This window comes from Gigantopelta aegis, chromosome 4 (genome assembly GCF_016097555.1).
Source record: "Gigantopelta aegis isolate Gae_Host chromosome 4, Gae_host_genome, whole genome shotgun sequence".
NCBI classification, from domain to species: domain Eukaryota; kingdom Metazoa; phylum Mollusca; class Gastropoda; order Neomphalida; family Peltospiridae; genus Gigantopelta; species Gigantopelta aegis.
Genome location: NC_054702.1, coordinates 46,947,038 through 46,961,012, shown reverse-complemented (window position 1 = coordinate 46,961,012; position 13,975 = coordinate 46,947,038). Strand labels below are relative to the sequence as shown.

Here is a 13,975-nt window from a genome sequence, read left to right as displayed (position 1 = left end):
GGCTGGTAGGTACTGGGCTGCGAACCCAGTACCTACCAGCCTTATATCCGATGGCTTAACCACACCATCGAGGCCGGTTTGTCACAAATTATTATTTCCCATTCCAAGTAGTACTCAAGAGGAAATTCATACGAAACCTCCCATGTGACTACCATAATTGCTTGCTACACCTGTATGATAGACCACAACTAGCTATAGCTAGGTCTTCACAAAAATAGGAGTCAGATAGCCCCCTCTGGTGGATAGTCAGCAGACTATCAAAATGAAAGACAACTGGTCATACATGTAGGAACACCATGAATAGTGTCTGCATACCTGTACCTTGTAATGAGTTGTTTTAATTGTAATTTCCACCTAAAATATCATTCACCAGTATTTTAAAAAATAAATGCTAACTATCATTATTTACTTTATTTTGTTTTAATATACATGCTGTCAAAAAAAGCATTTTATATTGCCTGCAGGGATATTTTTAGGTTTCAAAACATATAGGCTATGGGCAATATATAGGAAATTACAGTAGTCCTTAACATTAGCCTATAAAGCAGCAACAGGTTTCTGCTCTCTTTCTCTAAATCAATTGTCACAATTTCCATATGTTCGACATCAAACTGCTGATCATTAAACAATGTGTTGGAGTGTTGTTAACACTCCTATATCCTACCAGTATATAGATATATTACTGTATTTTCCAAAAGCACTCAGACATTTAACAGAAGGAAGGAAGGAAATTTTGTATTTAACGACGCACTCAACACATTTTATTTACGGTTATATGGCGTCGGACATATGGTTAAGGACCACACAGATATTGAGGAAACCCGCTGTCGCCACTTCGTGGGTTACTCTTTTCGATTAGCAGCAAGGGATCTTTTATATGCACCATCCCATAGACAGGATAGCACATACAACATCCTTTGATGTACCAGTCGTGGTGCATTGGCTGGAGCGAGAAATAGCCCAATGGGCCCACCGACGAGGATCGATCCCAAACCGACAGCGCATCAAGAGAGCGCTTTACCACTGGGCTAACATGGTAACAGATTCACACACTAAAACAAAAATCACAAATGATTTTCTTTAACAAATTTACCTGTGTCTGCATTAATTAGCTTCCCAGATTGTTCAATCTCTGACATCTTAACAATTTCACACAGGTACTGCAAATAAATGAAAAAAGAGAAACATATTTGTAGCTACACAAACATGACATTGTACTGTTTAAAATGGAAAATATCTGACAACTATACCATAATATTGTGTAGTTTTAGAGTCAATGTTTTTTTTTTTAAATATGAAACATCATTTCATTTTGTTTAACTTTATTTTAATCCACTCCTAATAAAACATCATAGGCGAGCAATAACCTTCAAAATCATATCTCATCATTCTATTTCTAGATAAATTAAACACACATTTTATATAGGGAATAACTGGTTACTGTCTGAAAATATCGGCTTTATCCTGCGAATTAGAATCAGCTGCATTCGTCATTCGACCTGAGCAGGATAAAGCCGATATCTTAAGACAGTAACCAGTTATTTCTTTCATTCTGTAATCCTATAGGAATAGTTGGAAAATCGTTATTTGTTCCATATTTTTGTGTACGCAAATCAGTATCGTCAACCTAGCAAGGCTTTTGCCATATGATGTCATACAAGATACATGATGTATTTTTTTGTAAGATGCTAGCTACATTCTGTCATATTCAAAAAATGTTTCTAAATTCTAATTCATAAATAAATAAACAAGTTTTGTATTGTTATCGCAAAACTGAAAGTTATTTGTAATTACTGTACTTAAACAAATGATTTAAAGAATATGTTTATTGAACATTTACTCTGAAATACTTAAGTCAAGTCGGGCTTATGTCACGTGACCTATATTTTTGGTCAGTGAGATTTATCTAGTCATCATATCTTGCCAATGATTGCAGGATAAAATGGAATATGGACATTGGTAATTAGAAGAATAGTATTACTTACTTCGATAATGTGCACATCTGAATCTAGAATGGACAGCTTTACCATGAAGCTTTTCACAGTGTTTCGGTAATGTTCCCCTTGATTATGCAGCCTGTAGTCACTAAGTAAATAAATTGATTAAGTAACTTAAATTCATGTATCTTTCCGGTACAATAATAATTATGTTGTAGCCAACACATTTGTAAATATGATAAAGCTTTAAAGCTGCAACATAAAAAACATAAAGAGTGCACCAAATTTTATAGTCCCGGTCATGGACAGAACTCTATGGCGAAGTCAGAGGTTGTGCCCACAACAGGTGTGCTTGAACAGTTCTCGGATGGAAGCATGCCAAAAATTCCCACACCCACACCCAATGTCACTTGTAGTGAAGTAATTGTTTTAATGATGTTACATACCCAAAGTTTGGGATCCTGTAGAAATGTACTGCACAATAAAATAAGCACAAATAATGTTTAATACAGAGATTTCTTTGATGATAAATGAATCGAGTAAAGACACTGTCAAATGGGTGTAAAATGTTTCTACAACACCGATTATTTTAATACAGAGATTTCTTTGATGATAAATGAATCGAGTAAAGACACTGTCAAAATGGGTGTAAAATGTGTCTAAAACACCGATCATTTTAATACAGAGATTTCTTTGATGATAAATGAATCGAGTAAAGACACTGTCAAAATGGGTGTAAAATGTTTCTAAAACACTGATCATTTTAACAGACACAAAAACTAATGAGATTCAAACCAGGATCCTAATTCACTAAACTCTCGCAACTTTGCGATATCGCAGTGCAATGTAAAAAGACTTGCAAAGAAGATGCTTTGTTGTCTAGCAGAGCCTAAGAGATCTTTGTGAAAGAGGCCCCTGGGCCATAGCTAGCCCTCCTCCTCTCCCCCCCCCCCAAAAAAAAAAAAACCCACTAAATTAATGGTTATTGATAGTGACGTTTTTAGTATGTAACTTCCCTGAAATGGCTGCAAAATGGTATTTCAGAGCCTCTAGATTTCAAAATTTCCTGTGGGGCCGTACCCCCGGACACACTTAGTGTCTTGCGCATCCATGCTCATTCGTTCCAAAAATTCATCTGCCCCCCAAAAACAAAAAATCCTAGCTACAGCCCTGCAAACTGAATGATTTTTTTAAAATCATCAAAAACTAAATTAATATTGCAATTTCTTTCGTTGTTGTTCAGTTGTACAAGTATTCAAGTTTTGGAACTGTTCCAAAACAGGATTACATTTTGAGAAGGGATGTCTATCACTCACCCCCACCCCCCACCCCACCCCAAACAAATATTCCTAATAAATACAGAGACAAAAGAAATCGAACATACAACTCCCTTAATAAAACAAATTCTTTGTAACACAATGAGAGTGAAGTCGAGTCTGAACTGGCTTGCAATATTAATTAACTAAATGTCAAAACTAACGACTTACTGTATTATCCTTCCTGCAGACCCCAGACAGAAGGAATGATAAAATATAAACGCTTTTGATGATATCTCCATCAACCAACTGAAATGTATTAAAACAGAAAATTAAAACATGTAATTAAGTTTCTTTTTATACCGTTTAGTACTATAGTCTTCACATGGTTTGAACGTGATGGTGGCACCAAATAGAATTACCATAACTGCGATATGAATTGTCATAAGTCAGTGGCTTTACCAAGGAATATTTTTTGCTGCTGGATAAAATAGTATTGCCATCAAAGATAATAGATGATCAGGGCGTCTAGGTTATGGTAGCCCCACTCCCATGGCTAGTGATAATCAATGCTGGGTTAGTAAATAACTACTATCTCCATGCCCGATGACTAATGAAAAAAACCCAAGTTGTCAAATGCATTTAAGTCTATTTTGTAAATATAAATATCCTGCCTCCCTCTATATCAAAGGGTTTTTAAGCTCTATATCCAGCTTTAGGTGACATATATATCCAATTATTCCTGTTAGTAAAATTTTATTTACTTAAAGTAGGGCTAGTGAATTTTTATTTCTGGCTAGTAAAAAATATTAAATCACTGATCTCGTGGCTAGTACATGTACATGTAATTGTTTTTAACTTTGTGTGTTTATTTGGTCACCGAAGTTACTGGTTTAAATTTTGTAGTAGATCTACAGGCATAGGTGAGCATTTGGCATATAGCAAAACAAAACAAAAAACTACCGTAGGCAACAAGTTCTTAAGTTCAAGCCCTGCCTTCATCTAAGATGCATCTGATTATATTTATGTAAATTTCTTTACAAATACAAATACAAATTATATTTATGTAAATTTCTTTAAAAATGCAAATACAAATTATATTTATGTAAATATCTTTACAAATACAAATACAAATTATATTTATGTAAATTTCTTTTCTTTACAAATGCAAATACAAATTATATTTATATAAATTTCTTTACAAATGCAAATACAAATTATATTTATGTAAATTTCTTTACAAATGCAAATACAAATTCAGTAAACCACAAATTTTGTGTGTATGTGATTATTGCATAGTTTCCAATTGTAACTGAACCCAAACAAATTCTACTGACACAAAAAAAAAGTATTAGTTTTATTAGATAACAAGTACTTACCAATGTATGAATGCAATAAATTCTGAATTAATTGAAAATGCTTTTCTTTTACTTAAGATAGCATTAAGTAGACTACCCTGTTAAAAAGACAAAAAATCAACTTTAAAAAATGTTAGTAATATAGATAAAACCGAGAAATGTATTTCCTCTGGCGTACCGTTTTTAGCATATGTATGTACAATATTAATGGGACTTGAGAAACTTTTGTGGATGCTTCTTATCATAATATTTCACATACAACAGAATAATGCATCTTCCTTAACTTTCTTTACAGATTAAGTACCACATATTATAATTCAATTATACATTAACTAAGACAAATAATGTTTACAATTGGTCTTATAGCTGTAATTGAATTATATACCAAAGTATCAACAACTGGATATACAACCATAATTCAATTATATACCAAACTATCAATAACAAATGGGTATACAGTCATAATTCAATTATATACCAAAGTATCAATAACAAATGGGTATACAGTCATAATTCAATTATATACCAAAGTATCAATAACAAATGGGTATACAACCATAATTCAATTATATACCAAAGTATCAATAACAAATGGGTATACAACCATAATTCAATTATATACCAAACTATCAATAACAAATGGGTATACAGTCATAATTCAATTATATACCAAACTATCAATAACAAATGGGTATACAGTCATAATTCAATTATATACCAAACTATCAATAACAAATGGATATACAGTCATAATTCAATTATATACCAAACTATCAATAACAAATGGATATACAGTCATAATTCAATTATATACCAAACTATGAATAACAAATGGGTATACAGTTACAATTCAATTATATACCAAACTATCAATAACAAATGGGTATACAGTCATAATCCAATTATATACCAAAGTATCAACAACTGGATATACAACCATAATTCAATTATATACCAAACTATCAATAACAAATGGGTATACAGTCATAATTCAATTATATACCAAAATATCAATAACAAATGGGTATACAGTCATAATCCAATTATATACCAAAGTATCAACAACTGGATATACAACCATAATTCAATGACATACCAAACTATCAATAACAACTGGTATATAATGAATATGGCTGAAAATAGTACTTAAAGTAATTAAAGAAACAATAAACAACATTTCTATTAAGCACACCTGGTATACTGGACCAGTTACTGTCTTCCTTTCAATATCGAGCACAGAAACATATTTCTGAAAACAAAAATAATTTCATTTTAATTTAATTCTGTCTATATCCTACTACTGGTTCAAGCATGCTGTCTGGGCTACATCATTGGACTATCTGGGGCTACATCATTGGACTATCCGGGGCTTCTAAGTTCTATCTATATCCTACTACGGTTCAAGCATGCTGTCTGGGCTACATCATTGGACTATCTGGGGCTACATCATTGGACTATCCAGGGCTTCTAAGTTCTATCTATATCCTACTACGGTTCAAGCATGCTGTCTGGGCTACATCATTGCACTATCTGGGGCTACATCATTGGACTATCTGGGGCTACACCATTGGACTATCCGGGGCTTCTAAGTTCTATCGCCGCAGATAAAAAGTTGAAACTTATTTTGTTTAATAACATTTCTGGAAATCAGGGCGGGATGTAGCCAGTGGTAAAGAGCTCACTTGATGCATAGTCAGTCTAGGATCGATTCCCATCAGTGGGTCTAATGGGCTATTTCTCGTTCCTGCCAGTGCACCACGACTAGTATATCAAAGGCCATGGTATGTGCTATCCTGTCTGTGGGATGATGCATATAAAAGATAAAAGGTTTCTTCTCTAAGACTATATATCCCTTGCTAGTAATGAAAAAATGAAGCGGGTTTCCTCTCTAAGACTACATGTATTTGTCAAAATTACCAAATGTTTGACATCCAATAGACGATGATTAATAAGTCAATGTGCTTTAGTTAAACAAAACAAACTTTAAATTTTTCATTCATTCATTCTTTATTGGCAGAAATTTGAAAATAAATGACCTCCCATAATCTACACTTTTACTAAATTTAATTTTACATGTTCATATACACTCACTTTGATTACACTTGGAATTATTGTATCCAAGGATTTCTTCTCTGGACGACACACCCCAGCAAGCTTGATTCTACCGAGATCCGTTATTCTCAGTTGTTTTGACAACCATTCAACCACAGAGGAGTGTTTTCTAAAACAAAATAAAACATTTCATAAACTAAGTGTAAACAATCAAATATTAGTGATTAAATTTCTTTTTTTTAGCAACAACCAAAATTACAGACATACTACCAATAGCAATTCTGAGATGTCAGCTATTAAGAGGCCATTCACCATTTTAAAATTTTACAAACATAATTGTGCTATCCCCCTCTTCTAAAAGCATACATAAACATTTTTGAATTTACAAGGGGTATTTCTTCTTCTTTTTTTGGGGGGGGGGGGGGGGGGGGGGGGGTTGTTAAAAATCATGTGCTGGTATTATTCCCTGCCCATTCCCCAGCATCCGAGTAAGATTTAATGTCAAGTAGTATGCAAAATGTTTTAATCTAATGACAATCTCAGAATTAATTTTGTGGAATGGGAAAAAATCTTTGCTTCTCAGCTTTTAATCTTGAATTAATCGCCTCTTAACTCCCGGGTCAGTTTCGACCTTTGCAACTACTCACCTTCTGTGATCAGGCAGGAAGATGGACAGAGCTCTGACCACATAAATGACGTCATTTTCCGTACTTGAGGACCCCACCACAAATACAGTTCGTCCGGTGAGTAGACTGTACAGAATGTGCTCCAGGTTGTGGTAGGTGTTAACCACACTCAGAATGTCATAACCTGAAAAATACAAAATAACAGATATGGATAATATAGTAAAGCTATAGTTAAAATATATATATATTGTTGTTGTTTTTTTGTTTTTTTATTACTATCAGTAACAGTATCTCTTGAATTTTTATATTGATGTTGATCATCACTTCATTTTTGCATTTTCCTTAGTTTGACACCGATGTATTTTTCATGCTGGGGTTTCGCTAAACATTCATTCATTCATTCATTCATTTAACAGTATCAGTGTTTACACAGAAAACATGCCTAATATAGTAAATCTAAGTAGACCAGTGGTAAAGCACTTGCTTGATGTGCTGTTGATTTATGATTGATCCCTGTCGGTGGCCCCATTGGGCTATTTTTCATTCCAGCCTGTGCTCCACAACTAGTGTAGCAAAGGCTGTAGTATGTACTATCCTTTTTGTGGGACGGTGCATATAAAAGATCCCTTGCTGCTAATGAAAAGAGTAGCCTATGAAGTGGCGACAGCAGGTTTCCTCTCTCTGTATCTGTGTGGTCCTTAACCATATGTCTGACGCCATATAACCGTAAATAAAATGTGTTGAGTGCATCATTAAATAAAACATTTCCTTCCTTCATTTATAACAGGATTATTGGTTACTAGTTCTTTCCATTCACTCAGATCTACATTCTAGCTTCTCAAACTCCAACTTACAGTATACTAACTAGATCTTTGTATCGTACCCACATGTACCGGTACATAAATGTTTACAGCCTAGCTGCTACCAACCTATGTATTAGTACCTTCCATTTAGGACATATATATAGATGTCTACACACTAGCTTTCTGAACTGCCTACAAATTAGCTGCTCCATCCCAATTTATGCTGTGTTCTTGTAACAAAAACTACATCAGCACAATCTTTGACTTTGTCAAAATTTGTTCACAAAAGATCATGAAAAAAGTGTATTTCAGGGGGTTTTGCACTTTGACACCATGTTAAGCAATATTAAAAATAGACACCTAAAATAAGTAACGGTCATGAGACATCATTAAAAATGGCAGTATGACATGTACTTGTGTCTATTTAGTTTGTGCTAGAAATTTTTGTGCAGATAACCCATTTTCGATAGGGCTACGTGCCTTTGGTTACAAATAACAACCATTTACCCATCACAAGACTTTAATATCAGAAACAAATCAAATAAACAAAATAACATTTTGTTTTTAGTTGACACTACATTGGATAAACTAAATAATAATGTCACTGAATGCATCAAACAGAGCAGCAGATTTTTCTTATTAATGAGACAGTTTTCAATAGGTTGTGGATACTAAAATAACATTTTTGTTTTCGAGAGGCATGGGTATGATCGTGACCATTACATCTCATTAATTTGATTGAAGAGGTGAAAAACTCTCATCCATTCATACATACATAGTGTGGGTTAGCCCGCCCCCCCCCATTTCCTCCATAAATATATGGTTTCCCCCACCCCATGTGATCGGGAATACAAAGCAATACTTATGCATAAATTACCTGGCATCCCAGGCTGAAGACTGTTTACAGAATCTCCCAAACTGAAGACCTCATTTTTGGTTTTTCTGCAAATTAAATAAAAAGTTAAATAATATTATATACCATTAAAAAAAACCCTCAATATTTCACTCAAGCCCATCACCATGTAGGCCAGATAAATATACTATATATGCTAACAAAATAACAATATATTTTGTTCTAAACAAAAATTTGCATCATTACATGTGTGTATTCCATGACAACAAAATTTACCACAGCTAGTCTGGGCTAGTACAACTTTTCACCTGTATTACTATAATACAAAGGGCACTAGACAAAGCTTCTGTGAGGGTTAGTGACTTTTTCAAATACTGCAAAATTAAATTGAAATGTATATATATATATTTTTTCATGAACAAGTAAGAAGTATTCTGTATCAATATTAGCTTATTTTAAATGAACTTTGATATATTATACAATGATTGCAATAATAATTGTTGAGCGGAACTAGCCCAGAAAATACACAACTATGATCTACATTTTAACTTACTTTGGTAAAAAATAGAGAAAACTTGAGGTGTTTCTCTTTTATAGATACACTGCCTGTCCTCAAACAAGTGCACTTCCCCCTACAGCTAGTAGTCTGGTCCGAATGTCCCAACAGCCAATGGGATGGCCTAAATTCTTCTACTGTATGCTCACTCTAGTTCCGGTCACGTGACTGTAACTTCCTTCTTTTTTCCTTCGCTGTTTGGTTCGGATGTCTTTTTTTTATTTGGCTTTGATTTATTCGGAGTCATTTATCGGTTTTTCAAATCTTTATTGCTTGTATTATGTGAGGAATTCTTCCTACATATTGTTACTAGCTGTGGGGGGGGGGGGGGGGGGGGGGCAGTGCACTTGTTTGAGGACAGGTAATGTGGAAAAGAAAAGTATCTTTTGAATTTATATATGAGTCAGTCTGCACGTACTTGGATGGTGGCATTGTTGATGAACATGATGATGTGCAAGTTGTGCTCTCTTCACTACTATGAAGAACATTTTCTGAAGAAAACAAAAGAATCACATTCAAAATATTTACACATACAAATTAACCAGTATATCAGCATTTAATAATTGTAATAATTACGATGTACTGTTTGCATTAATTACAAAATGTATATTTGAGAGGGTTGTAAAGAAATTTTATCTTGTAGATCAAATGGAAAATAAATAGAATTTACTTGTTATAAAGCAACAAAAAACCACCCACAAAAATAAAAAGGATTATAAAGAAATTTACCTTGTAGATCAAAAGGAAAATATAATAGAATTTACTTGGAATAAAGCAACAAAAAACCACCCACAAAACCAATTAAAAAAAAAAAACAAAAAAAACTACAAAAACTCAAACCCAATTTGGTTAAAACTTTAAAACTTGATTATTATTATTATTATTTTCAAACCTTGATTTTGATTTATTTTTTCTGCTTCTTCCACCACCGGTGGCTGCGATGGTTCAGACTTGAATCTGTTTGAAGGAAAGTTGGCAACTCTCCTCATTTCGGCACAGTAAGGTGGACTCATCAAATATGGCGGAGAAGCAGAACAGCAGGAGCAGGGACTAAAATTTGCGTGGTTCAAATTGCTATGCTGACAAATTGCAATCCCATCATTTGAAGACACAACTGGCGAATCGTTAGAAATTTTCCTTTCTGTCTCATTTGATTCTTGTACATTTGATGTCGCTAATTCTGCAGACTGATTTGCCGATTTTGAAACCTGGTTTTTCAATTCGGGAGCCGGTAGACTTGATGTTGCGGATGCATCCGACTTGGCAGAATGACTCGCTAATTCTGCAGCCTTTATTGAAGAAGAAAGTAAAGAAGTACGAGTGGGATAACTCGTGGAATGTTCTCCATTCTCCATGGAAACAGAAATCTCACTCTGAGCATTTTGACTGGCAAGTTCTGATATCTGATAACCTTTTGAAGGCATGACTGATGTGTCAGGATACTCTTGAATGTTAATATCACCTTGTTTGTCAACATGTCTTTGTGGGTCAACATTCCATTGTTTGTCAACATTCCACTGTTTGTCAGCACTCCCTTGCTGGTCACCATGCCCTTGCTGGTCAACATTCTCTTTCTGATCAATATTCCCTTGCTGGTCAACATTCCCGTTTGGGTCAACATTCCCTTGCTGGACAACATTCCCTTGCTGAACAACATTCCCCTGCTGGACAACATTCCCGTGCTGGTCAACATTCCCCTGCTGGACAACATTCCCTTGCTGGTCAACATTCCCCTGCTGGACAACATTCCCCTGCTGGTCAACATTCCCCTGCTGGACAACATTCCCCTGCTGGACAACATTCCCATGCTGGTCAACATTCCCCTGCTGGACAACATTCCCGTGCTGGTCAACATTCCCCTGCTGGACAACATTCCCTTGCTGGTCAACATTCCTGTATGGGTCAATATTCCTGTGTGAGTCAACATTCCCTTGCTGGTCAACATTCCCTTGCTGGTCAACATTCCCTTGCTGGTCAACATTCCCGAGTGGGTCAACATTCCCTTGTTCATTGTTGCTGCTCTTGTTATTTGTCTTAAGTGTTTCAGACAAGCTTGCCGCTTCGTCAGTCTGATAAACACTGCTGGTCGTGTCACTCTCACAACTCACTTGGCTGTTCAGTCGACTCATCACTGGTGTTGGTTTCGTCACATGGTCATACGCAGCAACCTTAGGTGAACAACAGTCTGAAACACTAGAGAAATATGGATATAATCACACCTCGGTCACCATGACGAAACTGAGGGGAAAGATTGATTACTTGCCTAACTTAGATTGTGGGAAGCCATTTAAGATACTACCATATTGATATCATACAAACTCACATGATATGGAGAGCTAAATATTAATCACCTTGAACTAGTCACAGGGAAGGGATGGGAAGGCAGAGTGATAGCCCTTCTTAAACGGTGAGGTCTGTATAATATATACTTATTTTGTATTGGGATAAAGATAACAAAACTATTGTTGCACTGAAAACATTTCTATAAAAGACTTTTTATTGTAAAATAAGGTCCATTATTTAGTCTAAATCTGGCATGACTATTTTTTGTTATTGTAACAGTAAGTGCTTTTTGTTGTAAAAGTGCAATCTAATTAAAATTAGCTCCACTATTACATGTGGATCTAAAGACAGTCAGTTGGAGCTCATGTCCACCAATCAAAACCTTACTTGCAGAATCCTGCCAGTGATTTAAAAATAATTTGAAAACATTCCAAATTATCCTGAGGGTATACGACATGTTTCGTGTGAATTGCGAATGCCTTAAAACATGTTTTATTTTATAAAATAAATAATTTGTAATGTAAAACTGAAGACTGATTTAGGTTTTTTTAATTTTATAAATAAATAAATAATTTTTAATGTAAAATTGAAGACTGATAACCCACCCCGTACGTATTGGTATGGTTCGCTGTACTGCGACCACTAAAATAGACTCGCCCGATATTTTTAGAATTTGTATGCTCCCAAATAACGTTATAAAAGGCGAAGTGTGATTGGTCAATATTTAAATTATTATTTACAGACGAAATGTTACCTGGACATTGGGGACTACGCAGTGTTGTTAGTTTTAAATCACTGGCAGGATTCTGCAAGTAAGGTTTTGATTGGTGGACATGAGCTCCAACTGGCTGTCTTTAGATCCACATGTAATAGTGGAGCTAATTTTAATTAGATTGGTAAAAGTGCTACTATGCAGAGTGCAAAGGAGGCATAATATCTTCTTTTTTGACTTTAAAAAAACCCCTAAGTTGTCTTAGAGCAATTGCAAATGTTTTATTGGATGAAAAAATTACAATGCATTCTACCAATAACATAAACTTAAAAAAAAAAATCTTGCCTGGGTGGACAATTTAAATGTTTTCCCTGACACTTATTGTTTTAGGACTGCGACTGATCACTTTTCTAGGTTGCATAGTACCAAACAAGAGAGTTCCGTGTCAAAGTTCAAGGTGCACCGTCAAATATTTACGGAGTAAAAGCAGCTGTGGGTGCGACTGGTAGTAATATGTGACATTGATTATTTGTGCAAATACTATTATCCATTGACAATAAATAAATACAATTTTATTTGCTATACAGTTGTTATGCAGTATATACCAGAGGTTGAAACTAATGCAGGGTACCCCCAAATATGGAACTGCAATTTTCAGCAAAAATTATGCTTGCTATTACAAACATTAATTAAATCTCTTAAATGGTATGTGACCCCCCCCCCCCCCCTCCATTTTCTTGCAGGCAGATTAGATGTGAGGTGCCACACTTTTTATTGCTGTACATCCTGGGTGTGTTGATATGCTGCTTATATCAGTTTTATTAGTAAACGTTAACATTATCGGCAATAGGAATTGAAATGGTCTATTAAAACCTCTATGCCTAGTTCAGTTCAAGAACAGTAATTCTTAGCTCCTCTAAACATGTGAATTTATATGGTATCTGTATGGTAGTATCTTAAATGGCTCCCCATGATTTAATTTAGGGGAGCAATTAATCACTCCCCTCAAGTTTTTTTTTCAAGGTCTGGGTTACATAGAGAGTAATTAGTTAATGACGTTGGATATCAGCTTTATCCTGTGAAGATAAGAATGGGAAATTCTTTGCCGAGCCGAATTTCTCATGCGGCCTCAACAGGATAAAGACGACATCTGACGTCATTAACTAGTTATTATGTTTATCCTGCAGGCCATAAAAATTAAGGGGAAAAGCTATTATTTCTGTTATTTCAGCTACATTGTACGATGACCTAGAGGTCAAATGAGCAATTTTGTAATGTAGCTATGCATGTGACGTTACATGAGTGTCATCAAAAGTCATATTCTACTACTAAATATATATATATATAACTTTGCTTTATCTGTCATCATAATCTGCCAACAGAAATAATGGCTGCAGAATAAAAAAATGTATACCTGCGAAACAAGTCATGGTCATCTGTGGGTCTCAACAAGTACTACAACATCAATGCTCTCACTAGTCGCTCATTTGATAATGTACTGACGAATTATTAAACACTTTAAAAAATGTTTTAAATATT

The 13,975-nt window shown here is 34.8% G+C and overlaps 1 protein-coding gene across 1 annotated transcript in view; it reads right to left on the bottom strand.

The window, feature by feature from the left end:
• Window positions 1-13,975, bottom strand: part of LOC121370627 (guanine nucleotide exchange protein smcr8a-like) — a 39,965-nt gene that overhangs the window by 1,267 nt on the left and 24,723 nt on the right. Inside the window, exons 16-25 of the mRNA XM_041495985.1 lie at window positions 10,334-11,634; window positions 9,860-9,932; window positions 8,910-8,974; window positions 7,251-7,413; window positions 6,643-6,772; window positions 5,744-5,800; window positions 4,573-4,649; window positions 3,425-3,502; window positions 1,986-2,085; window positions 1,094-1,160 (exon numbers count right to left, since the gene is read on the bottom strand). Coding sequence (XP_041351919.1) covers window positions 1,094-1,160; window positions 1,986-2,085; window positions 3,425-3,502; window positions 4,573-4,649; window positions 5,744-5,800; window positions 6,643-6,772; window positions 7,251-7,413; window positions 8,910-8,974; window positions 9,860-9,932; window positions 10,334-11,634 — 2,111 coding nt within the window. The remainder of the gene's footprint in view (window positions 1-1,093; window positions 1,161-1,985; window positions 2,086-3,424; window positions 3,503-4,572; window positions 4,650-5,743; window positions 5,801-6,642; window positions 6,773-7,250; window positions 7,414-8,909; window positions 8,975-9,859; window positions 9,933-10,333; window positions 11,635-13,975) is intronic.